This window comes from Pseudonaja textilis, chromosome 4 (assembly GCF_049901715.1).
Source record: "Pseudonaja textilis isolate UNSWEBS1 chromosome 4, rPseTex1.2, whole genome shotgun sequence".
NCBI lineage: Eukaryota > Metazoa > Chordata > Lepidosauria > Squamata > Elapidae > Pseudonaja > Pseudonaja textilis.
In genome coordinates, this window is record NC_141993.1 from 62352403 (window position 1) to 62380038 (window position 27636).

The 27636-nt window shown below is 37.2% G+C and overlaps 1 protein-coding gene across 1 annotated transcript; it reads left to right on the forward strand.

Annotated features, from left to right (window-relative positions):
* LOC113436937 (guanylate cyclase soluble subunit beta-2-like) lies at nucleotides 1-27636 on the forward strand. Its single transcript, XM_087933211.1, has 16 exons — nucleotides 1-77; nucleotides 6985-7058; nucleotides 10448-10542; nucleotides 11204-11364; nucleotides 15410-15509; nucleotides 16712-16929; nucleotides 18006-18099; nucleotides 18906-19009; nucleotides 20110-20326; nucleotides 21100-21420; nucleotides 22135-22283; nucleotides 23332-23478; nucleotides 24167-24321; nucleotides 25036-25271; nucleotides 25569-25691; nucleotides 27348-27636. The coding sequence occupies exons 1-16, from the start codon at nucleotides 75-77 to the stop codon at nucleotides 27497-27499; spliced, it is 2349 nt and encodes a 782-aa protein (XP_087789337.1). The 5' UTR covers nucleotides 1-74; the 3' UTR covers nucleotides 27500-27636.

The window sequence follows — 27636 nt, forward strand, 5'->3', positions numbered from 1 at the left end:
GTCTAGACCAAGAATCCCGATCTTCGGGAATATAACAGTGTTGCACAATTCGTTCATTTGAGTCATGCGTCAGAATGGTAAGTAGCGATTGCTCTGCGACCACCACCATTACTCCCCGTGGGTTTATTTCTATTTGGAGAGGGACTCTAAGGATAAGAGGAAGCCATAGACTTTATGCAGATATATGCCGGTGTAGTTCAGTTATCTTTCTAGGAGAGAAGGGCGGATGGAAACTCGATCCTCGCAGCTGTCACTCCAGAACAGCTCTATTAACTTTAGAGTTTCGGACCAATTCTTTGAGCATCCTAAACTGATGCCTCTTTGTCAGTGCTATCTCCCATTAAGTGGTTTGCGATCCCATTTCAGTGGTCTCTGGAGGGGCCGATGTGGAGTTGTTCCTCCCACCCCATTTCAGCCCAATCTCCAATAAAGTCGGAGGGAATGCTGCTGATGTCAAAGAGAAGGCGTGGGGTCAATCTTTTTAGATTTCGGAGAGAGCAAATATAAGTACTACGAGTAGTAGAAGCGTCTGCTCACGCGAGTTGAAGTCAAAGAAATATTCCACATTCTTCTTGGAGATAATATTCCCCCTCCCCCTCCCCCCCCCCGTTCGAAGGTTTTGTTCGCTATCCTAGTTGCTCGCATCAAATTCCGAGTAGGTGGAGTAGCTATAGCAGGGAATTATCTGTTCTGCATGCTGCTCCCGATGAAGAAGTACGTGTTAGCCAGGATAGGGGGCTATATAGTTAACGCGCTGTGCCGTGGCACGTTGAATAATAAAGCTGAATTCCTAAGCACAGCTTTACGTGAGCTCGCAGCTGGTTGAAATTCTTGGCGTCGAGCGTCGTCCCTCCGAATGTTTATAATTTTTATCTCCTCCACGGGGACGGCGATGGAGAAGCGCAAATAAGCAAGCGTGGTGGAAATAATCGTTTCCTTTTCTCATTACGTGTCAAGGTTATAAAGTCTGAGAAGGGCTGGCGCTAAGGTTTAAGACTTTTAGCTATCTCTAGAGGGAGTCCATGGTATTAAGGAGAATATTTACCTATTCATCTTTAAAACAGCAACAAAAGAAGGAGCTCATTTCAGGATAAAGTACCTGGTGTCCTTCAGACCTTTTAAATTACAATTCTCTCCAGAAAGCTTTTTTCGGATAAAAGAGATTGTAGTCTAACTCATCTAAATTGCTCCATATCTCTGGGATATTGTAATAAGATACTTTTTATATTGAGAGGTGGACAATTTGAATATGAAAGCTTTGTTGATCTTGTATGTGTGAAAGTTAGTGTTTTCTTTTCCTTTTTTAAATATCAATGAGCCAGATGGATGTAAGGTAATCTGTTATTAAACTAAATTAAAAATGAATAGCAAGAGAACAGGCTCAAAAGCTACTGAGGGATCAGGACTTCCGGTTTGAGTTTCTTCAGTGAAAGACCGAAACCTCGTCTCTGGAGCGCCCCGAGCCGGCTGGTTTCGGGGCTAAGCCACCCCGTAGAGGTGGTGAAGAGGGGGGAGACTGCCAGCAGGGTTGAGGAGAACCGCATCTCTCCTCCCCAGCTGGCCATTACTCCCATTCCCGAAGGCGGTTGCAGCAGTGGTCAGAAATGGCCACCACAAAGAACTTGACCGGAAAAGAATGTGCAGGAGGAAGATAAGAAGAGAAAGTTTTGGTTGACCGGGTCAAACAGCAAAAGCAACAAATAAGGTACCCTGGAATTGAAACTGTTAAAAAACAATAACATTGTTCCCTAAGAAGATTTTTAAGTTGCGAAGGAGAGAGAAAAGGGAAAAGATTTGGTTTTCTCCTTTTCCTATACTGACAGCTAAGAGATTTAAGCAAGAAATTGGAAAAAAAATCCACTTTGACATCAATAGGCATTAATGCTGAAAATAAAAAGTCAAAGGGTATTAAAAGCTGGATAATTAAAAGCTTTTGAAAACAGGAAAGGAGAGAGGAAGAATAAAAGGGCAGGATCTGGAAGGGAGGAAACTGCCTGGAATTAAAAAAGAACTTACAGCAAAATCTCAACAAGACTTCCAACAAAAACCCCAGGAAGAGAAAGTCAAAAAAGAAATAAGAAGATATAACTCGGGACTATCTGGATTACTTGATGATTTCTGGATTCTTGGTTTTTGTTTTGAATGACTAAAATCAATCGGGTGGTTGTTTAAAACTGTTTAAAATGGCTCCACTTTTAGAAGAACTGAAAATGGAACTTAAAAAGTACAAAGAAGATGCACAAGAAGGGAGAGGTTCTTTTGGCTTTGTATTTCAGTTTTTAGAAATGGAGATTTGGAATTATGAGAAACAACAAGAAATGCCTGCAGAACAAGAAGATTGCGACAAAGAAGAAGCCATCTTTAATGAACAAGTAATCTTAGATGGGGGAAAAAAAGGAAAGGGGAGAAAGAGAATGGAAAATTTAAGATTGGGAAAAACAACTCAAAAAAAAATAGAGTGAAAAATAAGTATAAAATCAGAAAGCAACAGAAGAGGGAAATGCAGAAGAGAGAATTAGAACTAGAGAGACAAGGGGGTAAAAAGGGGATGGAGAAGATGAGAGGGAAGAAAGAAAGGAAAAGAAGTTATAAAGGACAGAAGCAAAATATAGAGAAACAGGGTCTATTTAGAGATAATGGGTGAAAACTTAATGGAAAAAGGGATTCTGCAAAGGTATATAAGATAGTATGGTTATATTAGAAGCAGAAATAAATGTTACAAAAGGTATATTTAATGATTTATAAAACATATGTGAAAAGAAATAAGGGAAAAATTAATTATGGAGATTACATGTGTTTTTATCATATTACAGAGCTGTAATATGATATTTAATTGAAGTGTTAAAGATGTTATGGTTTTAATGATTATTAATTATAGAACTGACCTGGAATGGAATGAGGGTTTATAATTACATATATTTACAATCTTTCTTTCTTTTCTTTTTTTTGAAGAATATAGTGTGTATTATAAGAATGTGCCAAGCAGAATTCGATTGGAAGTTATGTATTATGTATTATATTGAAGGTCATAAACTTAAGGTATATATTGAAGTTTAAATAAGAGTTGAATGGATGTAATTAAAAGATATAAAGGTGTCATACTCCAATTAGTAACTACAGGAGAAAATTTGTTTAAAGAGAAAAGATAATATGAAATTGAAACAGGACAGACAAAAGTATAAATATAATGATTTGAATTGAGATGAGATAATCAAAATACAATTGAGAAAATTAAAAGAGGGGAAAAACTATATAGAAAATGTAAACTAGTATAAGATATGGAATAGAATACAAAAAGGAGCATGAAATTGAGTTTTGTGTCTGTATAAAGATGTTCAACCCGGGACCACGCTATTTTCAAAAAAGATGTTTTACTTTGTATTTTGTGTGTGAAAACCCAAATAAAACTTTATTAAAAAAAAAAAAAGCTACTGAGGGATCAGAATTGTAGAATGAACCTACACTGATTCATTCAACTAGCTGAAAGAATCTATACCTAAAATCAAGTAATATTCTCTAAATTGTACTACCAATAATATAAATCTTTATATTTTCTATGATCACTTCTTATAATATGAATTTTGTTTTCAAAGCAAACAACCCTACCAGCCAACATATCACAATATAATTAGATAGGACAAGTATTTCAAATATTCCCACTGGATTAATGGAGCAAAAGCATATTTATTTATTTATAGATTTATTGACTTCCCCATCTTAGATTTATAAATCTATTTATAGATTTATTGACTTCCCCATCAGGGTAACTCATCACCAAAGTCTGTATGTATTGTATATTTTTTGCAGAATGTGCATATGCAGAATATATGTAAACAATAATAATATGTTTAACATACAAATGGCTTCAAGGGTTTTTCTTTATATACCTCCAATTATTTTTGATATCAAAATTGTAGAAATACTACAATTAAAAATTTCTATTAAAACAGAAAGACTTGCAGTTTTAAAAAGGTGCATCTAAAATACATTGGGATTTATTTATGTAAATGTGCACTGTTTATGTAAACATGTACTATTTTCTATTATTATGATTTAAAATGGCAGTTTATTTTTCAGCTGCTACTTGTTTATGTTCTATATGCTAGATAATTTAAGACTTTAAACCTAATGGTTTTTCTTTAATGCTCTTCCTCTCTCTGCCCCACTGTGCTTTTAAATGGGAATATATAGCATTATTTTATCTCTAAAACACAGTAGTGTAGCTCAGCTCTACCATTCAAATGCTTGCAATACCAGCTGCAAAGTAAAGCTTCTTAAAAAAGTTATTGAACTCATTACTGACAGAGCTGTAATATGGAATTTAGTGTAAATGCATTTATACTAGCTTGCTCTAAGAAACAATTAATTGATAGTATACCTGGCATAATGAGGTCCTGAAGCTAAGAAGCACAGATGCTGCAATGGTCCTAATTTCAAATTCATTTTCCTATTGTTTTAAAAATCAAATGCTATATCCCTTCACTTAAATATGCTCACTTGAAATAAAATTGAAAGTTATTTCGTAGTAACAATACTAAATATCAAAAAATTAAAATTATGTACCTTTTCCTATTTCACAAATCAGGACAAAATGGAACTAGAATTAGTAATATCCTAGGTGATAATTTTGAAACAAAATAAGATTATTATTATTTGACTAATTCCTTCTCTTTTTTATACTAATTTTATTAAAAAGTACAATTACAAAGGTAAACCTAATACAAACAAAAAATAGAAAATGCAGAAAAGAAAAAAGAAAAAAATAAGAATATAATCAACAAAAAAGAAATGCACAAAGACTTTCTTCTTCATCAAAACAATTATTTGACCACTTCCTTTTCAGTTGTACATAGCATTCAATACTTTGTTTTGAGCAATTTAGTGAAATAATTTGCAATGAGTTTACCAGTTCATAATCTATCTATGTTTGGTATTACCTTTCAAGTGCTAAATAGTTCAATATCGAAGGAATTCTTTGAATTCATGTGACTTTTTATAAGATCTACTGAAAAAGTTGTCCCATGTGCAGTGCCTGTGCTGAGTTATGGCAAGCAAAAATAAGCAGATGAAATAAAACAACAAACAAACCCAGGCCTGGCCATGTTCAAGACCCATGGAAAACTGTTCCTTCAGAAAAAACTAGTTGGAATGATATAGTCACATAAACTGACTTCATATTTAGCTTCTAATCTGGTACTAATGGCAGCTCCACATAGAGTGTTTTATTACAACTCAGCCTGTAATAGAAATTCTTGCCATTCTCAAGTGAAGTGTTAAATTGAAGACATTTCCCAGTTTACAGTAAACACATTCATGCAAGATATGATGCCTTTATTGGTAGACATTCTTAATAATCCTACTAAACACTGTGTTCCTGCTGTCAACAATGTTTGTGCAGTATATAATTTGCCTCTAAACAAAAGCATGCCTTGGAATTATCACAGTATCAAAGAGTGGTCAAACCATACCCTGATATATGCAATGAATTCTTGAAGATGGAGCCACAGCTCAGCCAAATCAGCTTATTATTTTTCTTTATAAATTTTTGGTTTCTAAGGTCCAGTGTTCTTGTTCAGATGATTAAGGATTAGTCCAGGGACTGTGAGCCACTCTTTCCCAATACAGCCTTCTATACATCCACTTTCATCCCAAGTAGCAGCAGACAATACCATCTGGGTGAAACCATGTGACAAAATACTGATTAAGAAAACATTTAAGTAATAGGAGTATTAATAATAAGTATTCATTAAATTCATATGCTCTGTGAGCCTGAGCAATTATGTGTGGTCTATAATTGCTACAAGATTTAAAAACAAAAAACAATAAAAAAAAACAAAAATAGCAGAACCCAAAAAAAATCAATATTGGGGAAGAAAACAAACTCGGAGAAGAAAAGGCAGGAAAAAAGGGGTGTCAGTTGTCCTTTCCAAGTTTTGGGTAAATAGCCAGGTTTTTAGGGCCCTTTGAAATAGCAGTAGGATGGGAGACATTCAAATTTCAGGAACCTGATTTCAGAAGGCAGATGCTGCCACAGAGAAGGTGTACTTTTGGGCTACAGAAAGATAGTATTGTTTAGTTGACAGAATCCAATATTGCCAGATCGAGCCAGCTGGACAGGTACTATGAAAGATAGGAGATCCATCAAGTCACCAAACCTGTGCCATGTAAAGATTTGTAGGTAGTAACTAGCATCTTGACTTGCATCTGAAGCAAACTGTCAAAGCAAAAATGTTACATCAACATATTGAGACATGCCCATTACTGCTTCCACTGCTGCATTCTGGACCAGTTGAAACTTTTGGGTGGCCTTTAAAGGCGGCCCCAATTAGAGTGCATTGGAATAGCAAAGTCATGAATTATAAAATCTTTTACATATGTTTACTTAAGAAAAGTTTGCAAAGATTATATAATAAGCATATGATCTCGTTATACATTAAGGTACAGAAACAATAAGATACAAAAATATACATAGTAGCAGAGCAAGCATTAGAATTAGATGACCCATCAGCTCTTTATTCAACATACTTACATCCTTGGTTAGAAAAATGTAAATAGGCTTCAGTTTACTGTTATCTGGAAGTCAGCCAAGAGGGCAAGACATATTTTAGAAAATAAACGGCCAGCAAAAATTGACGTCTCAGCAAAAATTGTATAAAAAACTGTTCTTGATACAACTTTTACCACTGAACAATAAATATAGGAGAAATAGCCACCTTGGTTACAGATCATGGAGAATGTAGCAAAATATTTCTGGAAGATAACATACTAAGAAAAACTATTATTAATGTTGGTGTTTTAATCTACTGGAATGGCTTTGTTGATAAATGTTAATAACTTTTCTATAGCAATTCAACTACATTAAAAGATCCAGGTATAGGGTGTGTAAGTAAGTAAAGAAATGTAATACAAATGCAAGAATTATAGAGAATCACATAGTGCCATGTTCATTCTCTTTCTCTATGTTTCTTACTTCTGTTTCTACAGTATGGATTTATAAACACATGCCTAAAGTCTCTGGTGGTTGAAAAATATGGTGAAGAAATATGGGAAAATTTAAGGTACGTAAGTTATTCCTAGAAAAATTATTCAAAAAGTTCAAATATTAGAATTGCTTAAAGCCATGATTAATAAGATGTTTCAAATCCTTTGACATAGTCTAAGCAATGGCCTTCCCTTAAAGACTAATAGATTTATTAGATTCATGGGTTTATACAATGAGGCTTGACAGATTATACAGTAATTAATCTCTTATTAATATGGTTGTGCCAAGCTTTGATGGGGCACTTTGATAAAATTTTGAATGAAGTGCTCTTCTGAAGGGAAATGCTGAACTTTATTACCCTTTGAACCACGAGATTGGACCAGTCATCCTGCTTCAATTCAGAAGCAAAAACAATAACAACAAAAAACACCTCTTTTTCAATCCAGTCAAAGGGTACAGCTAAATCTAATCCTTCTGCCTTGTTGTTTTGGTTCAAGGCACCCGAGGCAGAGCAATTCAGTTTTGCAAACTAAAGCAAGGCTCACCATGACAGTGTGATTTGAGGCAAGGCCTTGATGCAGAACAAAGTCCCTTCTAAAAGACCCACTTGTTAAGTTGAATTTTCTGGGTCTCATTGCCAATCTTCAAATGACAAACCCTGCTGCTGTACGGTAATTGAGGATAAGTAAGAGAAAGGGAAGAGTTATGTCACATGGCTGCCACTACTGCAGCAACAGTAGGCTTGATACCAATGAGGGTCTCCCATTACTGTGTTGGTCAACCTAAATGTCTTCTTCTCTTGACCATTGTGCAAGGAGAATCTGTTCTCCCTCTGTCACCTAGAACACAAGGCATATATATATACCTAAATCCAACCAGATTTCACACTACTTAAAAAATATTCGTACTATACTTTGGTTATGGGAATTTTCCATATCTCTTTGTAAGCATTTAATGATTGTTTGGATATTTTTCAGCCCAGACATGATAGGTCTACTGTATTTTCTCATTCCACTTCCTTTACAAGCAGAAATAAGCTAAAGAGTGATAATGGTAAGCTACAACCATCAAGGAATCCCCCTGAACTTCTGAAGGCATTGCTTTTGCTGCTGCAAAATGGCTAATTTTAAAATAGCATCATCTTCCTCTTACAGACAATTACAATGGTGCAAATTCAGTTCCACATATGAAGAACAATGAGAAAGTGATTGTGTACAGGTAGTCTTCATTTGACAACTTGCTCAGCAACCATTCAAAGTTACAACAGTTCTGGGCTAGTGGTATTTACAACTGGTTCCCAAAATACTAGCCATCCCAGCAGCCACTTGAAATCACAGTCTGGGTCCTTAGCAACCAGCTTGTACTTAGTGGTTGTGTCCCTTTGTCATGTGATTGCCATTTGTAACTTTCAGCTTTCCAAAGCAAAGTCATTGGGGAAACCAGCAGAGAAAGTTGTGAGTTGCTCCAGTAAGTCACTCACACCCTCTCCCGCTCAGCAGCAGCCACAACTGGCCTTGCCACTCTCATGCCATGCTTCATACCATACGTTACCTGCTTGCTGACCTACTTGTAAATAATCTGAACTCACTTAATGACCCATGATTCTTGCTTAACAATGACAATGAGAAATGCCAGGATTGCTGTTGCTAAGTGCAATCACTTGATGTTGCAAGTTACAAATCATATTGCTTAGCAATGGAAATTCTGGCCCCAATTATGGTCATTAACCAAGGACTACCTATAGTGGAATAGACTTTCTGACAATAGCATGACATGCCTGCTAATGAGATAGATCACTTCAATAAACTCTGTATAATGAACCTTGTCTTAACTATCTCTCTCTTGTGTTGTGTTGAATTGATGCTTCCATACTGGACTTCCCAATAGGGAGTTCAGCTTAGCCCTCTGGATTCTAAATACAAGCATTGCAGTGTTGGGATTCAAATTTTTTTACTACCGGTTCTGTAGGCGTGGCTTGGTGGGCCTGGCAGGGGAAGGATACTGTAAAATCTCCAGTCAGAGGTGGTATTTGCCAGTTCTCTGAACTACTCAAAATTTCCGCTACTGGTTCTCCAGAACTGGTCAGAACCTGCTGAATACTACTTCTGAAGCATTGGCCCAAACTTTTCTTGTTTATCAAAGAGGGAGTGAGGTGAGGAGGCTATAAATGCCATTTTCTCTGTACCAGGCCTTTTCTCTCCAGCTTGCCAATTTTTATTCTATTAGAATGGATTTCTTTAAAAAAAAAAACACCTGTCTTGTCTCCATCAATTTGCTTGTTGAAAAATGTTTTTACAGAAACATTCCTCTGACTGATAGTGAACTTCAGTGATATTCCTTAGACTGATAAAAATATACTGAATAGCAGATTCTGAGGAAAACATATTCTATAATTATGTAATTAATGGGTCATAAATAATTTGTTTTGTTGGTTCCATAAATAGTGTTAATACAATACTGTATATCAGTGGTGGGATTCAACATTTTTTACTACCAGTTCTATGGGCATGGCTTGGTGAGCGTAGCTTGGTGGGCATGGTAGGGGAAGGATACTGTAAAATCCCCATTCCCTCCTGACTCCTGGGGGAAGGTTACTGCAAAATACCATTCCCTCCCCACCCCACTAACCTGTTTTCCAGCTCCGTTGTCCTGTGCAGGGCAACAAAAGAGGACCCAGCCAATAAGCTGGGTCTCGGGAGGCAGAGAATAGAGTGGGGGGGAGGCCAGTCAGAGGTGGTATTTGCCAGTTTTCCAAACTACTCAAAATTTCCACTACCAGTTCTCCAGAATTGGTCAGAACTTGCTGAATACCACCTCTGCTGTATATCACTGTACATTGTCTATGTTTAATTGAATTCTGTACATAATTGTCAGCCTTCAAGATTTTCTCCCTTTGCTTTGCATCTTTCGGCTGTCATAAGTAATGGGTGGAGGAGGGGGGATATGGTTATGGGAAGTGAGCTGGAGGTGTTACAAAACAGAACTGTATAAGCTGGGAGGGGGTAGATTCTTGCTTAGGCTTGTATCCTATGCTATGTGCAGCTGCAACTCTTTATCAAAATATGTCAGGGTCAACGGACAGAGGCCTCATCACCACCTGGAGATGCCCACATGATGATATACACAACTTTTAATTGGATGAGCCAATTGAACTATTGGGGGTGGGACCATTGCCATTACTTTGTATATGTGATTTACACACCCATTTTCTCAGATTCAGAATAATGTCAGCTGGTGCTCCATTCAAAATCCAAGAAAGAAATACTTAGACTCCATTAATCAGAGAAAAGATATCTTTTACTGGAAATCAAGTGGTAGTAACAAAAGAATTCTGAATCTGAGAAAATGGGTGCAGTCCTACTTTTGTCATAAGATCTGAAAACTTAACCCCCTAACACACACACACACACACACACACACACACACAAACTCCAATTGTTCGTTTGTTTTGTCTTTTTGTTATAGAGTACAAACTGGAGTACAGGATACATTTTTTACTTTTGAAGTTTATAAAGATGAGATCACAATGAAACTAATTGACAAGGCATGCCAAATATTAGGTATGTATTGTTTTGAACCCTAACCCTGGTGTTCTTCTTCTTCTTCTTCTTCATCATCATCATCAGCTGCAGCAGCAGCACTACCACTAATACCACTATTATCTTCTTGATGCCTGTGTGAAGTATTTTTTTAATGTATTTTCCCATTTACCCTATTGTAACCCCTGACCATTGTTACAAGCTAGAACTATCAGGAACTCAGTTACATTTTTCTGAAATGCTGTCATTTTTCTCCCACATTACAATGAAATCTGTTTTCAATGCAGGCAAATTGAGACTTTGCAGCAAAGAAGCTTCCTCTCATGTCAGATATGGAGAAATTGTGACAAACAACTGAACACATGTACATAGATTGAAAGGAAAATCTCTCCTCCTCCCTCCTTCCCTCCCCCCTCTCTCTGTGTGTATGCATGTATTATATGTATGTGTATATATGTTTGTGTATGTGTGTGGCATATCCAATTGGCATGGCATGCTCCCTGCATGTTTTCAAAGTCTGGAGATCAGGAAAATTAAATTATGGGTATGCATCAAACTTCTTCTGAAGAATTGGGGGACAATAATGGTGGTGATGGAACGTGTTCTGAATTAACTTGAATTAACTGGTTTCTAATCTTGAAATATGAACATGTAATATTGTAACATATATTTATTTTCCTAGATGTTTCCCCAGATATGGTCCTAAAACAATTTGGAGAATATTTTTTTGAATTCTGTAAACAGTCAGGTTATGACCATATGCTGAGAACGCTGGGAGGAAATCTGTATGAATTTATAGAGAACCTGGATGCATTACACAGTTACCTCAGTCTGTCTTACCAGGCAAGTGGAAATGAATAGAAGAGAAATCTGATTCTTTGTTATGAATTCATTCATCTTGTCAATAATAATATAGGAAAATTATTATGTATATGTGTGTGTGTGCACATGGCTGGATGAGTGTCTGTGAGCATATATATAGACAGAGTGGGGTTGTCAACGAAACATCGTCAAGTTAATCATCAGACTCGGGGGAAGGGCCCTGCGGTGGGGGATAGTGTTGTGATTGGAAGGATCGGTCCTGTTGGGAGTTTTGACTCTGATGACCGTTAGATCGTGGATTGACGTCAGAACCAGGAAACGTTAATCTGAAGGGCAAGCCAGTTAATTAGCACGTTGCCTTAATGGGTATAAAAGGACACAGCTGAGCTGGTGCATTTCGCCAGGAACAAAATGACTATTTTGAATGAGGACGTTATAGCAAAGAGCTCTCTGTTTGTTTGAATTTCGAAGGGAGTCCTAACAGTTTCTGCCAGTCGTTATCTTGTTATTTCCTTCAGTTTGATTTGATTGTGAAACGGCTGCTTTATGTTTGTTCGTTTGAATTTCCAAGAGGAGACATAACATTATTGTTCCTGGCCCAAACAAACCATCTTTAAAGCAAGATGGATTCAAATCAACTGCAGCGTTTGGTAGAGCAGCAACAACAACAAATTAATCAGCTACTGCAAAGCAATGTGACGCTTCAGAATCAGGTAACAGAATTGCTGAATTATGTTTCCAGCTTACCAAGCCCTGCTGCTGTTCCCCCTGCCCCTCCTGTGAGGAAAAGCCCAGTATCCATGCCGGAGAAATTTTCAGGACAAATGGACATGTTTCTGGCATTTCTGGGGCAATTATTTATGTCCTTGAGCCCTGAAAACTTTCCAAATGATTGGGCTAAGACAGGATTTATTCTTAGTCTTTTATCTGGGCAGGCTGCTAATTGGGCTACTCCCTTGTTAGTTCAAGATAGCCCGTTGTTGAATAATTTCCAGGGTTTTCTTCAACAAATGAGAGTGATGTTTGAGAACCCAATTAAGATACAAACTGTGGACAGATGGTTACGGGACATTAATCAGGGGAAACGTTCCCTGCAGGAATACGTTGCAGAATTTCGTTTGCTGTGTTTGGACTCTAACTGGAACGAACCGGCTCATATGGCTGCATTCCAGGAAGGCTTGTCTGATGCCATCAAAGATGAGCTGGTCCATGCAGAGCGGGCTTTAACTCTGGATGCATTAATAATTCAGTGCTTACGGATTGAAGCCCGTTTACAACAGCGCGGAAGCAGATGGCCCATTGTGGAACCACCTTCTCTTTTTCGTTCACAAGCTACAGTTAAGATGGAGGAGCCGATGGAGTTGGGAGCACTCCGCCTTCGCTTAACGGCGCGAGAACGTTCGAGAAGGTTTCAGGAAGGCTTGTGCCTTTATTGCGGGGGTCTGGGACATTTTGTTAATTCCTGCAAACGGAGAGGGACCCGCAGACCCGTACCTGAAACCACTCTTGGCTCGTCGGGAAAACAGGGTAGACCTGACCTCAAGGAAACCCTAGGTCGGACACATTTCACATCCCCACCTCAAATTGCTGAAGTAAATCCTGGTCCTCCTTGGCATTTACTTTTGGACACTCGAATTTTTCTACAGTCACAGAAGGAGGGAATTCCCGCTGTTGCATTGGTGGACTCAGGGGCTACAACCAGCTTTATGGACCGAGCTTTTGCTACGCACTATGGGATCCCATTGGTTGCTGTACATCCACCCATTAAGGTGGAAACCGTGGATGGGCGTGAGCTCAAGTCTGGGCCCATTTGTTTCGCCACCCAGCCAGTGTGTATGATCATTGGGGATCATGAGGAGGCGATAAGTTTTTATATCACCTCAAACCCTCATCTCCCTTTGGTGCTCGGAATGTCCTGGTTGCGTTTGCACAATCTGTTGGTGGCTTGGTTGCAGAACGGTATTTCTTTTCCAAGTCTCCAATGTGTAGACCACCTGAGACAATTGGAACAAGCGACGCCTCCATTGGCTGTGGGAGACAGAGTGGGGTTGTCAACGAAACATCGTCAAGTTAATCATCAGACTCGGGAGAAGGGCCCTGCGGTGTGGGATAGTGTTGTGATTGGAAGGATCGGTCCTGTTGGGAGTTTTGACTCTGATGACTGTTAGATCATGGATTGATGTCAGAACCAGGAAACGTTAATCTGAAGGGCAAGCCAGTTAATTAGCACGTTGCCTTAATGGGTATAAAAGGACACAGCTGAGCTGGTGCATTTCGCCAGGAACAAAATGACTATTTTGAATGAGGACGTTACAGCAAAGAGCTCTCTGTTTGTTTGAATTTCGAAGGGGAGTCCTAACAGTTTCTGCCAGTCGTTATCTTGTTATTTCCTTCAGTTTGATTTGATTGTGAAATGGCTGCTTTATGTTTGTTCGTTTGAATTTCCAAGAGGAGACATAACACACACACACACACACACACACACACACACACACATATATATATACAGTACATGTATTTTATGAATTCTGATGCTTTACTTGGTTGCCAAAATCTGACTCCAATTTTAAATATGCATGTTTTTATCAAATCAAATTTTCCATCAGACAACTTGAAATAATATTTTTTTTATTATTGTGACCTTACTTTCATTAGAATTGAGGAACTTCTGTTGTAATCCTAAAAAGATTAATTTTTGGAAATTCTATTTGGATTCAAGAAACATCAGTGGGATACTACAGTCTCCCTCACTCTCCATTAAATGCCAGCTTCAGATGATAGATTTTTCCTAAGAGTGCAACAGACAGGAAAACATTAAATTCCCACAATACATAAAGACTTTCTAGGTGATGAATGCTTATCTTCCAAAAGGAAATCTGTATGACAAGCAGCAAGCTGTTTGACAGAAAGAATTTAAAGACTTAGTTGCAGAATCCATGTCTCCAACTTCAGCTGATTGTTGATAATTCTCCATCTCAGTAGAAAGAACTCCAGGGTATCAGCCAAGCCCCTTCAAAAATAAAAGTTTGACTTTGGAAATAAATGTAAGGTATCCAGAAAGTATCCATGATATCAATCACTCCAATTGATTTATTTAGGAACAGTTCTGGCATGTCAAAGGCAATTTCCCAAGTGAAATTATTTTCGTGCATTACACAGAATCCACCTTCTCTTCTCCCTTCTCTTTTCCCACTTCTACACTTCATAAATCACGAGGACCAATTAACTGCCACTGGAATTTCTTAATACGACATACAGAATAACTTTGAACTTTTCAACTCCTTCAACTCTCTTAAAAAAAATGTGGCAGCTGAATTTTAAAGCTGACACCATGCTTGCACTTCCACTATTGGGATTCATTTTTTAAAAAAATTGTAGTATGTAGTGGGGAAGAGAGCCTCTAGAACAGGGATGTCAAACTCATGTAGTCACGGCATTGTCATGTGACATATCAGGACTTTTCCTCCCTTTGCTAAACCAGACGGGGGTGGGGCCAGCACATGATGCATCCAGCTTGCGGGCCGCCCCTGCTCTAGAAGTTGGTATGTGATAGTTGATTAGATGAAAAAATAATCTGATGTATCATAAGGATGATGGACATGTAGAAAGATGTTGTAATGTTTCCACACTGCTATCAAGGAGCAGATTTCTGATGTCTCAAAATGAGCAACAATTGCAACATGTCTTATACTATGGTATCAGTCATAAAAATATGCATGTGGACCATCAGGGAGGAATAGTTGATGGATTGACAAAACTTGCTAAAATGAACACATTGATTGTTTTGATGAGAAAAAGGACAATTCCTATGTTTAGTAGTGATTGGAAACTCCTTATGGGCATTTTGTGTAAAAATGAAAAAAGACCCTGAACTTGTGATTTATGGTTTTGATCATTAGACAGGATATATTATAGAAAGAAGAGATTCATGATGTAACTTTAAAGAGAGAGGTTAAAATATAATTGTACTTATAATTGTTCTGAAGAACACCAGAAGCCACTTCTTTATACCTTTATACCTTTCTCTGCAGCAAGTGTAACATTATTCCTTTTGAGTGTTTTTCAGGAGATGAACGCTCCTTCCTTTAGGGTAGAAAAGAATGAAGATGGGTCAATGTATTTGCATTATTATTCAGACAGAAGAGGCTTATGCCACATAGTTCCAGGTAAGTGAATATATGTGCATGTGTTTAATATGGGCTTTGAAATGCTGAGGTTTTATTCAACAATGATTATATAAATGTTTGTATAGTTTCCTTTTGATAGCAAATTAGCAAGCTAGCTAGGTATGTTAAGTTCAAATTTCAACAATTACAAAATGTCCTGCTTCTGTGGTAGGCCATCAGATCTAAGCTATCGCAGCTTTTATTTTATTGTATTTTCAATTGTATTTTGTATTTTTTTATTTCCTTAGAATTATTATTCTATACTTTTTTGCCTTGGAAAAATGTTGAAGGGGCAGAAGAAGTTGATAACAACAATAACCAAATAATTAATGGATTAATGAATATTTTTATAACATTTTCCCCATTTTTCTGAGTTCATGATTGCTCACTGCTATTTATTCTACTACCACCAGTCTCAAGGATAGAGATTGAACTAAAGTAACCTAATGAGCACCAGAAATTGTATGAGATTTGAACCAATAAAACCTATGTTTGTTTGAAATAAAATCTGTTTATTAAGGCTTACAATTGAGATTGTTGCTGTTGGCAGACTCAGTGTGTAAGGAAACAAACATTGTTTGAGTCCTTGAGTAAATATCCTAAAGATACTCTCAATATGTAAAAGTGAAATATTACTCATGCATCATCACAAAATATCCAGAATCGTAAAGCCTACAAACTTGAAATTTGGCACATATGTTCATCTTGGCTTCTAGCTAGCTCATTAAGAAAGGATTTTTTAAAAATGACCATCAGGGCATTAGTATTTTGTATATTATTATTAACATGCTCTGATGCTAAGGAGTTCTATTCCCCCTCTCCACCTGAAAAGAAATCTGTTCCAAATGCAAAACACAAGCAAAGCAAAGCAGTTTCAGTTTCAGTTTTAGTTTCACAGCACTAAGCGGCTTTAGTACAGAACAGTTGAACTAAGCCATGCCCGAACTCCTTGCTGTCTCTTTCTTGCTCACACAGCAACTACTCTTTTAGTTTCCAAATAGCCCTCAACTCTCTCACACACTGAGAGGACGCTAGCCAGATGAATATCCATGGATGCTGGTAGGGAGTCACAGAATTTTCCCCCCTTATTTTCCTCTCCAAAAACTAAGCCCAACCACATAGTTTCATAGCGAAGCATGGGAATCAAGCTAGTATAAACATGTGTAATATCATCTGGATTTTTTTTTTCTCTTTGGATTCAGGAATCATTGGTGCAGCAGCTTTGGACTTTTTCAATACTGAAATTTCAATGGAAATTGTCAATCAGACAGAAGAAGAAGAAAGAACAGGAAAAAAAGAACACATTGTATTTCTTGTAACACAAAAACCTGTATTTTCCTACCTAAGAAGAAACAAGTTCTCTTCCACACATTACCTTCCAAATTCTGGAGCCCAGGCAGAAAGAAGACTGAATAAAGAGGTACTATAATGTTTTTTTTTTTTTAAGAATGGTGTGATAGTCTAGTGGTGAAGACATTCAACTTCCACTCTGAAGGTTGAAAGTTCAATCATAGCCAGCAGCAGATGTCTCTCTGTCAGGATGCAAAGAGATAATATGAACTGCAAACTCCACATAGGTTTTTGGAAAAACACCTGGCCAATAAACACCTCAGCTCCATTCCAATCATCCTGATTCTAAGAGATTAGAGCAGAGGTGTCAAACTGGATTTCTTCCAGGGCTGAATCAGCATTGTAGTTCTCCTCCATTGTCTGCTCTTGGTGGGGGATGGGGGTGAGGAGATGGGACAGATGCCTCCTGCAGCACCCTGCTGGCCAAAACAGAGCATGGGGGGCATACATGCTCCCCCCTTTGTCCCATTTTCAGCCTGGATAGCCTCCTGCAGCACCTTTCTGGCCAAAACAGGGTGTCAGGATTCCAGCAGTTACTCCAATTAAATCATGAGCCTCAAGCCACACTCCTGAAACTAAAAAGGATTTATTAGAAGTCAACTCATAAAACATGTTGTATACACGTTTTATAGTTGTCAAAGGGCATTTTGGCCGGCAGAGTGTTGAAAAATGTACTTGTAATTATGATGGCATTTGGACAGCAGCAGGGCAGAGGTGGTCTTCAGCAGGTTCTGACCAGTTCTGGAGAACCGGTAGCGGAAATTTTGAATAGTTTGGAGAACTGGCAAATACCACCTCTGACCGGAGATTTTATAGTTTCCTTCCCCTGCCACGCCCACAGAACTGGCAGTAAAAAAATTTGAATCCCACCACTGCAGCAGGATATGGTACAGAATTGAATGATCAAATACACATGCTTACAAATCTGTAGGTATACATAGATAAGTACATCCAAAAGTGCTTTACTTTTTTGAAATAATGAGGCATATTTGTACTTGTTTCAGGGAGTTACAAATATGAAGCATGACATTTTAAATTGTAATTGTGTCTCACAATTACATTTATTCGTTTGTTAGGAAATAGTTTATTTCTTTGGTTAAACAATATGTTTAAAAGTTTTGGGACTGCTTTTGATGTATCCCACAGGAGCTTGAAAGAACCATGAATAAGATCAGAGATAAAACAAGTGTCAAGAGGAGCCACTGGGAAACAATCAGAGGAATTGTGACAATTGGAAAAGGTAAATGGGTTGGCTATAATGTCAGTTGTTTTTTAATAAAAAAGGGTAAAGGTTACCCTGCCAGTCATGTCCAACTCTTGGAAGCTGGAGTTTGGCCAAGGAAGCCAGTGTTATCCAAAGACAATTTCCATGGTCATGTGACCAGCATAGCTATATGCCAAAGGTGCTGTTACCTTCCCACCAAAATGGTCCCTATTAAACTACTGGGTTGGCAGGAGCTGGTGCAAGTAATACACTTGAAACCAAGCTTTCAGCTCTCCAGCTGACAAGCTCACCACTGAACCATTGCATCCCTCTAGTTTTTTTAATAGTTTCCATTAAAAAACTAAACTCAAAGCATTTTACAGGGAATCGTATCACTGGTCCATTATATAATCACATTCTGATTATATAACCAATACATTTATTTTTAAAATGTTAATTGTTGGTAGTACAAGCTCAATAGGGCAGAGAATGAGATGTTATATATTTAAAAAATAAATGATATGACTGCTGATATGCAAAGCGGTAAAGGGATGTACTGTATGTTCATTTTTACAGGCTTAGTCTTCCATTTCAGCCAAATTATGTATGTTTTTCTTTTAATGCTCCAATTCGACACTAACATTAGAATAAATAGTATTTCAGTACTTTAAACTGAACCATATTCATATACATAAAAAATCCCCATCGACAGATCTGAGTTCTTGAAAGACAGGAGTGACTAGAAGGATGAATATTTATATATAAACAACAAACACTAGGCTCCTGCTGATTCTGTCAATGAATTAAAATGACAATGAAAATATAATTTTTTCTTATTACAGGTCGACTTCTTAAAGGATTTGATCCTGTCTATCCTAGGACTCTCTGGATTGACCCAAAGACATTTTGCATTGGGCTTCCTTTCCATATTGTTTTTGATGAACAGGTAAGAAAATTAACATTGGACTTTATCTATCTATCTATTCATCTATCATCCATCCATCCACCCAAACCACCATCTAGCATATATTTATATTACTGAGAACTACAAGCTTATTTACAATATTACTTATTCTGGGATAATAATCCCATATACACTCATCCCATTTCTATTTGTATTGCCAAATTATCTACTAGAGTACATACATACATAAATACATACACATGTCTAGCTTACATTTTCTTACACTAATGCAACTTAATAGTTATGCATAACATGGTGATGTAGTTTTGCAGAATGCCAGATAAAGGATAAAGAAAGTTTAAGAAAACAGCTATAGAATGAAGGAATGATTAAGAAAACAAGTGTAGAACTATTTTCATTACAACAATATAAGCAGGTTGGATCCCTTAAATTCAAAATTGGCAGACTTTATTTTACACAGTAATAAACCAAGCAGCAGATTCAAAACAGGGAGAACAGATTCAAAGAGAATCTGATATCACAATAGACAAAATATGCTTAGCTGCACAAATTATCTATAGCACGCAGTATTGTAAAACAGCAATGGTAATTATTTTTATATATGCACAGAAGGGCATAAGACTTGCATAACAAAGTATAAAGATATCAATATATTACATGCATCCTGACAACTTCAAATGAATGAGTCAGTCATGCATTTGCCTTATGATGTTTGATGCAAGTACATATATTGCATCATTACTGTGATGATGTCATGATGAACTTGTTATTTGCTTCATGCTTGCCTGCCCTGCAATTGACTGTGGAAGAAGTCCTGCGCAAACATCTTTAGTTCTTCCTGCTGCTAGGCAACATGCATATAGAGCAGTTAATTAGGTCTGCCCACTGGCTCATCCCTTCTGTAGGGATTCAAGGAAGAAATGAGTCCTTTGGTTGTAGATGTATTGGATGTAATGATGAAGATGGCAATGATAACACTGATAATACAATCCAGCAATTTTTCCAACTAGTAACAGTTATAGAAAGCTACATGTAATGTTTACAAAATGAAAATTTATTGACAGTAAATAGGGAAAATAGGGAAAGTACAAGCAAGAATCCTGTTTTCTTTTCTTTTAAAGCTCAGAGTGAAACAAGCTGGGGTTAGTATTCAAAAGATTGTGCCTGGCCTTCAAATACTGGGCATCCGTCTCAATCAGTACTTCACTATTGTACGCCCTGAAGTGAAATTTACTATCTCCAGTGTTCAGAGATTCATCAACAGCCAATTCATTTTCCAGACCAAGAGAGAAATGATGCCGGCCTCTTGGAAGCAGCGTCCTATGTTAGAGCTAAGAGGTAATACTCCCATTTCTCAATAGCTATTAGGCAATAACACAGAGAAGAGATAACTCTGTCATGGGAAAATACAGTTTCTCTCTAAAGTGACACATCTGTTTCCATAGGCTGAATTGCTTTATTACAAGTGGTAGAGGCTTCTCCATAAAATATAAAATCTCTGAACACAAACATTTTATATTATGGAGAATCTGGCCTCCTTCCTGATCCTTTTCCACAGACAAGCCCTGAGCTGGCCTTTCAGATATGAATATAAATCAGTGGTACACATTATGGTGATGCATGGCTGCCACAAGCAAGTGTGTAAATTGCACACTGTGGAAAATAACCATGTCCCAGGGGCAGCAAATAATGAGCATGGTAGTAGCCTGGTGCCCCATTGCAGGGTGGGAAAATGCCCATCCAGTGAGTATTCTGTGCACTTGCATATACGCTATAAAAAAAAAAGAGAATGAAGTGCCAGGAAGCCATAGCTGTCATGTGACTTGGCCTTTTGATGGAAAAAAGGTTTTGCACAAAAAGCTTACATATCAGTGACAATTTGGTGACACCTTACATATTAGTGGCAATTTGATGTCCTTGCCTAAATTTGGGAGACCTTTGGAAACAATATTATGGCTGTTATATGTTGCCTTGGCCTTTGATTGCCTTCCCAGTGGATGGTTGTGATTTTTTTTAATGTTCTGGGTGGGTCAGAAAGGAATCAGATTGGGACGAGTATAATATATTCAATATTTAATGCCTGCCGATCATTATTCATTTGTTTGAACCAGGGCAGATGATCTGGATGGAGTCTGTTCAATGCATGCTGTACCTTTGTTCCCCTCTACTGCGTACATTGCATGAGTTGGAGGAAAGACACATGCACATTTCTGACATAGCTCCCCATGATGTCACTAGAGATTTGATCTTGCTCAACCAACAGCGGTTGGCCGAGATGGAGCTCTCCAATCAACTGGAGAGGAAAAAAGAGGAGCTGCGGATCCTGTCTAAACACCTGGAGGAAGAAAGGAAGAAAACAGAAGCCCTCCTGTATGCCATGCTGCCTAAACATGTTGCCAATCAGCTCAAAGAGGGGAAACGAGTTGAGGCAGGTGAATGCAATGAGATACAGACAACAAGTTTAGATATGTTCAAGATGGTGATCAGTAATTACTATATCTGTTGCTTGGAATCAGTGGTAGACATTAAAGGACAATGTACAGCAAGTGCAGAAATGTTTTTATCTTCAAAATGTATGGGCCTCGAGTAAAGCTATGTCCTTCAACCCCCTTGAATGCACTGCTATTTAAGATATTTGATATATTGATTCCATCTCAGTACTGATTTATTTTTCCTTCCAGTAATGTTTGTTTTAAAATCCCATGGCCTTCACTCTAAAAATGCTACTTTCTGTCACTTCACATGATGGGATTTAAAAGCCTTGCTTAACATTTCCAGCAAACAATAATTGATATAATATATTTAGGCTTTTTTATGGAATGCATACCTTTTTTTTTGCAAAGCTGGTATTTTTTATGTTGAATCTGAGCATTAGTTAGAAAATACAGTGCTTTGAATTTTTTTGCATAGCTTTATAAAATTTTATCATTTGCCTATTTTCTTGGCTTTTATTTTCAAAATAACAAAGAAGCTGGGTTACTATATTTTGAAAAACATCTCACAATTGATATTTTATAAATAGATACTAAAATACTAAGTATATTAATACATTTGTGCAGTATTGATAAGTTTTGTGATCAATTTCATTATGAAACTAGATGTGATTTCTAAAACTCACCTCTCTTCTTTTTCCTCCTTAACTATAGGAGAATTCAAAGAATGTACTATACTATTCAGTGATGTTGTGACTTTTACCAACATTTGTGCCCAGTGTGAGCCTATTCAGATAGTCCTCATGTTAAATGCAATGTATCTACGATTTGACAGGCTAACCACAGTACATGATGTCTACAAGGTATTTTCAGTTGGTAGCCTGAAAGTGATATTATGGGAGAAAGGAATAGAGATGTTAAAAATAGCTCGTTTGTAACCCTATTCTGATTTAGCTGAGGATCCTGTATTTACTTATAGGTTCTTAAACAATCTCTGGAAAGTCAAGCATAAATTAAAATATAAAGTATCTAGACAGACCACTGCCAATGTTGGTGGGAATTTCTTGTTGGTAGTTCCTTGATTAGGATATTATTTTCTGCTTGATTGTTTGTAATAAAATAATAAATAAATAAATAAGAGATAAGCCACATTTATATACCAGTCAAAAGAGACAATAAAAAAGCTAAGAAGTAAACAATCCTTTCTAGCAAGCCACACCAAGATAATCAGGGATTAACACCAGAGAAGCAACCAAGCTCAGAGAGTACAAAGGATTCCCAACATTTGTTAATATAGTTACACAATTTTTCAATAAAACACTAATGCATGGTGAGATAATTAATATTTAAAATGTGAAATTTCCATGCTGATAAAATATCATATTACAAATGTAAGAGAACAAATAAAATGTTTCCTTTTGCAATGCCAGGAAGTTTTATCTTGCTACATAAAACTTCACTTGCAAAATGCGAGAGAACCTCTACAGCAAGGGTCCCCAAACTTGGCAACTTTAAGACTTGTGGACTTCAACTCCCAGAATTCCTCAGCCAGCTTTGGCTGGCTGAGGAATTCTGGGAGTTTAAGTCCACAAGTCTTAAAGTTGCTAAGTCTGGAGACCTCCGCTCTACAGCAAGGGTGTCAAACTGGTATCATCATGGCAGTGTCATGGTGACGAATTGGGACTCCCCCCCTTCACTAAACCAGGCATGTGTGTGGCCAACACGCGATGCATCCAGCATATGGGCCGGGAGTTTGACAGCCCTGCTCTACAGCAATCTTTTTCTTTCCATTTGTAGAAGAAGAAAGCCTGACCAGTTCCATCTGCAATCAGGCTGCAAATAATATATTTAATGAAACTCAACACAATCTTTTGAAATAAAAGATGCTATCTGTTTATTTGTTTTGTTTAGGTTGAAACCATAGGGGATGCCTACATGGTTGTAGGGGGTGTCCCTGTCCCTGTATCAACCCATGCTGAACGGGTTGCCAACTTTGCCCTGGGAATGATCATAGCAGCCAAAGAAATAAAAAACCCTGTTTCTGGGAATCCTATTCAAGTGAGTAAAACAATAGAAACACAAAAAACAGCAACAACATGATTTTTAAAGGCAGCATCAACAGAGGGATAGCATCAAAATCACAAGACGTGATAGTATCACTTTATACAGCATTAGTGAGACTACTGGGCCTATTTCTGGTCACCATGATATAGGAAAAAAAGATGCTGGGAGTCCCTAGAAAACCTATAGAGAAAAGCAACAAAGACAATAAAGGGTCTGGTGGCTAATTAAGGTAACTTGGTATATCTAACCTATTGAAAAGAAGGATTGGAATAACATTATAGCTGCTTCCAGTACTTTTGAAGCTTTCGGGGGTGGGGGAGTTAATTTATTCTCCAAAGTACCTGAGGACAGGATGAGAAGTAATGGGTGGAAGCTCATTAAAGAGAGTTACAACTTATTCCTAAAGAGAAATTTCCCGACAATGAGGAGAATTAATCAATGGAAGGGCTTGCCTTCTGGAATTGTGGCTACTCCATTGCAGGAAGTTTTCCAGTATAGACTGGACAACCATTTGTCTGGGATGGTATAAGCTCTCTTGCTTTGAGTAGGGGTTGGATTAGAAGACCTCCAGGATCACTTTCAACCCTATGATTCTATGGTTTGATAAGTAAATATTTAAAAAGAGCAAATAGATTCAGCAGAAAGTTGATTTATTTATTTATTATTTTGAACTCTTGTTCAGATTAGGGTTGGAATCCACACAGGATCTGTCCTTGCAGGGGTTGTTGGAGAAAAAATGCCACGTTACTGTTTGTTTGGAGATACAGTGAATATAGCATCCCGGATGGAGAGCCATGGAGTGCCAAACAAAATTCACCTCAGTGGCAGTGTTTATCAGTGAGTAATGTTATTGTTCTTAAACCGTTGATTTATTATTGCCTGGCCTGGTTGGAAGTTAGGGAAAGGAATTTAAGAAAACTAGAAAACATCAGTTTGGACTGGATTAGGGGGAAATGGTTTTACAGTTATATAGATTGGATTAGGGATAATATGCATTCTTTCCTTTTTTCTCCACCACCATTTTTCCTGTTACTTTTCTTGCAACCATATTTCAACCTCTATCAAAATGATATTTCTGTATATCACATTCCATTTTACAATTTAAAACAATATTCATAGTGATTCACAACAGTATGCTAGGTTTCTAATACTGAACTACTGGTGCTGAAGATGGATGGTCTTGGCAGGATTGGCAGAAAAGTTATAACTGTAAAAGCTTCTCTCTATTTTTCTGGAGTCTTGATTCATTTCCTGCATCTGGAATTATAGCAGACCTTACTGTATCAGTTTTACCAATAAAGTCAACCAGTAAAATGGTCAGTTGTATAGTAAAGGTGATTGTCACTATTGTCATTGCTTTAGTAAAGAGAAACCTTAAGATCTAAAGTTTCTAGAACAATAATATGAGGAGGAGAAAGCTATTTCCACAAAACTTTTCAGTTTCCATAAAACTATACCATTTTCCATAAATTATTTGTAAAAAGGTTGATTACTGATTTATTGTAGTAAAAAAAATGAAAAACATTACCTGTTACCACTTTTATGTTTCAGATGCCTCAAAGAGAAGAATTTTGACATTAAGGAAAGAGGAGAAATTGATGTGAAGGGCAAAGGGAAAATGCACACTTATTTTCTGGTCCAAAATACAATTGCAACTGAGAATGAGATCATGGGAAGACCAAGTGAAGATGCTGGACTCAACCACGAATCTTCTCAATTGTCTCAAGACTGCATGGCTGATGGCATGCAAAACTCATTCTCACAAGGTGCAGGAAATGAAAAGCAATGTATTATTTTATTTAATTTGGTTTCTCTTTCTGATACCCAATTTCTGATGCCATGGTTTATGTATCCAAGTCTGTACCACCCATGCATAAAATGGAAATTTTAGCTAGTTTAGGAGGGAATCTCAGGAGCTGCAGAAATGACAGAGGGCATTTGAATACTGTACAATACAAAGCTCATTGGCCTTGGAATAGTGACAGGATGCTGGAAATGCCATCCTTGTGGACAGCATGACTGACTGAAATGGAGAATTTCAAACTGTAAATTTTCGATCATTTCTTTTTGTCTTTTCTTTAAAGATCTCCCACTAAATTCAGACAAGGAATTGCCTCCTATCGTAGCAATGAAATATGCAGATAGACCCATAGAAAACCACACCAATGTTAAAGGAAGGCATGAATCAAGAACAAAGGATTTAACAGGTAATAAGAAAAGTACACTAATGAGATTAGGATCATAAAGTCATTAATTTCCATCTCCTCTTCATTAAGGGACTTAATATCCATTTTTCCACCATTCTGTGCCTTAAACTAGTGACTCATACTCAAGAGAGTGAATGAGGAGGAGAAACTGAATTAAGGTAATGGTGAATTTGTCTATGGAGATTCTCAATCATCCATGTCATGGTTGTCCCAAATTTGCTTTTTCAAGAGGCAACTGGACTTTCTGGTTTTTCTTTGAAAACATTTCACTTCTCATCCAAGAAGCTTCTTCAGCTTTGACTGGATGATGGGGAATGAAAGGATTTATACCCTGAGGACAAAGATAAACCTCCAAGTGGTTTTAATGACTCAGTAAAAGAATGCAAATGAGCAGCTGTCTACAAGGAGAATAAATCATACAGTAAATATACAATAAATCACACCCAGTCAGAGATGAAGACTCTTCTTGGATGAGAAGTGATATGTCTTCAAAGAAAAACCAGCCTCTTGAAAAAGCACTTTTGGGGTGATGGTGAATTGTGAATAAGAGAGAAAAAGTTTAGTTTTTCTGACTTTTAGTTTTATAATCATGTTCATTTTCAGGTCTCCTTCAAAACTTTGTTTTGAGATTGTGCATTAGGAATTATCAACTGAATTATGATTTAAATATTTACTGGATTTTGCTTATTTATTCATTTCATTGTGAGTCTATAGAGAACCTACTGGAATGAAAGGCACTTGTTCAACTGCTATGAAAATATTCTACCTAACAAGCTATATCGCTATTCATGTATAACTTGCATGAGTAGTATATGTGTGGTAAATGGAACAATGGGGTCACAGGGCTAGTCTTATCTTCTACCCAAACCCTAAAGCTTTTTCAGCCCCACCATCCATCATAGCTTCAACATTCATGATATGTATGTAGTTTTGTGGTTCCTCGACCTCATTACTAACATAATTAGAACTTAACTATCAGGGTAACCCAAGAACAGGAAGAAGAATTAAGATGGCCAGAAAAACAAGACTTATATCAGAATGAAAACCTTTTTTTGTAATTAAGCATGGAAAGCTGTGCACTAGAACAATGTTTCATAACCTTGGCAATTTTCAGATGCATGGACTTCAGCTTTCAAAATTCCCCTGCCACCATATTTGGGGAGTTGAAGTCCACACTTCTGAAAATGGCTAAAGTTGAGAAACACTGCTTTAGAAAAATATAACTAAAAATGTTTTGATGTAATTTAATTTAACCATAAGCTTAAGTAAAATAACTGAATGTACTTAAGTAGTCACTCCTCATGTGTTTAATAATTTTTTGTTTGCGTCAAATTGAAACATTGCATTTGGCTCTGAGAATTCTTTCTAACTCTTTATATAACAGAGCACTTGAGGCCATCAGTTGTGTATGATTGACTATGATTCTTGACTGTGAAAGAAAAATTTGGGGAGACATCTGTCATGTAGCATGTCTCTGTTGGAATCAGAACACTGTGCTGCACAGCAAATGATTTATCTATACTGTTACTATAAAGTTTAAAGTTCGTACTATAGTTTTAAATTCAACCCAGTTTCTAAGCATATAGTGGCTTATGATGTACAGTAACTATTGCCACCAGATTCATGATCACCAAAGGAACATACATGTCTTTACAGGTGAACAGCATGATGCAGAGACCTATGCAAGTCTCCATGGTGACCAGCAGCCAAACCAAAATCCATACAATTTCATACAAAGAAGACATAGGCCAGCTGCAGAGGCACCACAGATCAGGAATGTCAGGTCTAATTTCTGTAACTTGTTTTAATGTTCAGTTTAGAGTATTTCTGTATCCTATGTTATTATATTTCATTGTTGCCCCCTTGGAACCCTCATTCAATGTACTGTGATTCAGTATGTGTTTCTTTGTTTCATTGGTAGCAATAATAAAACAAATGTCAATAT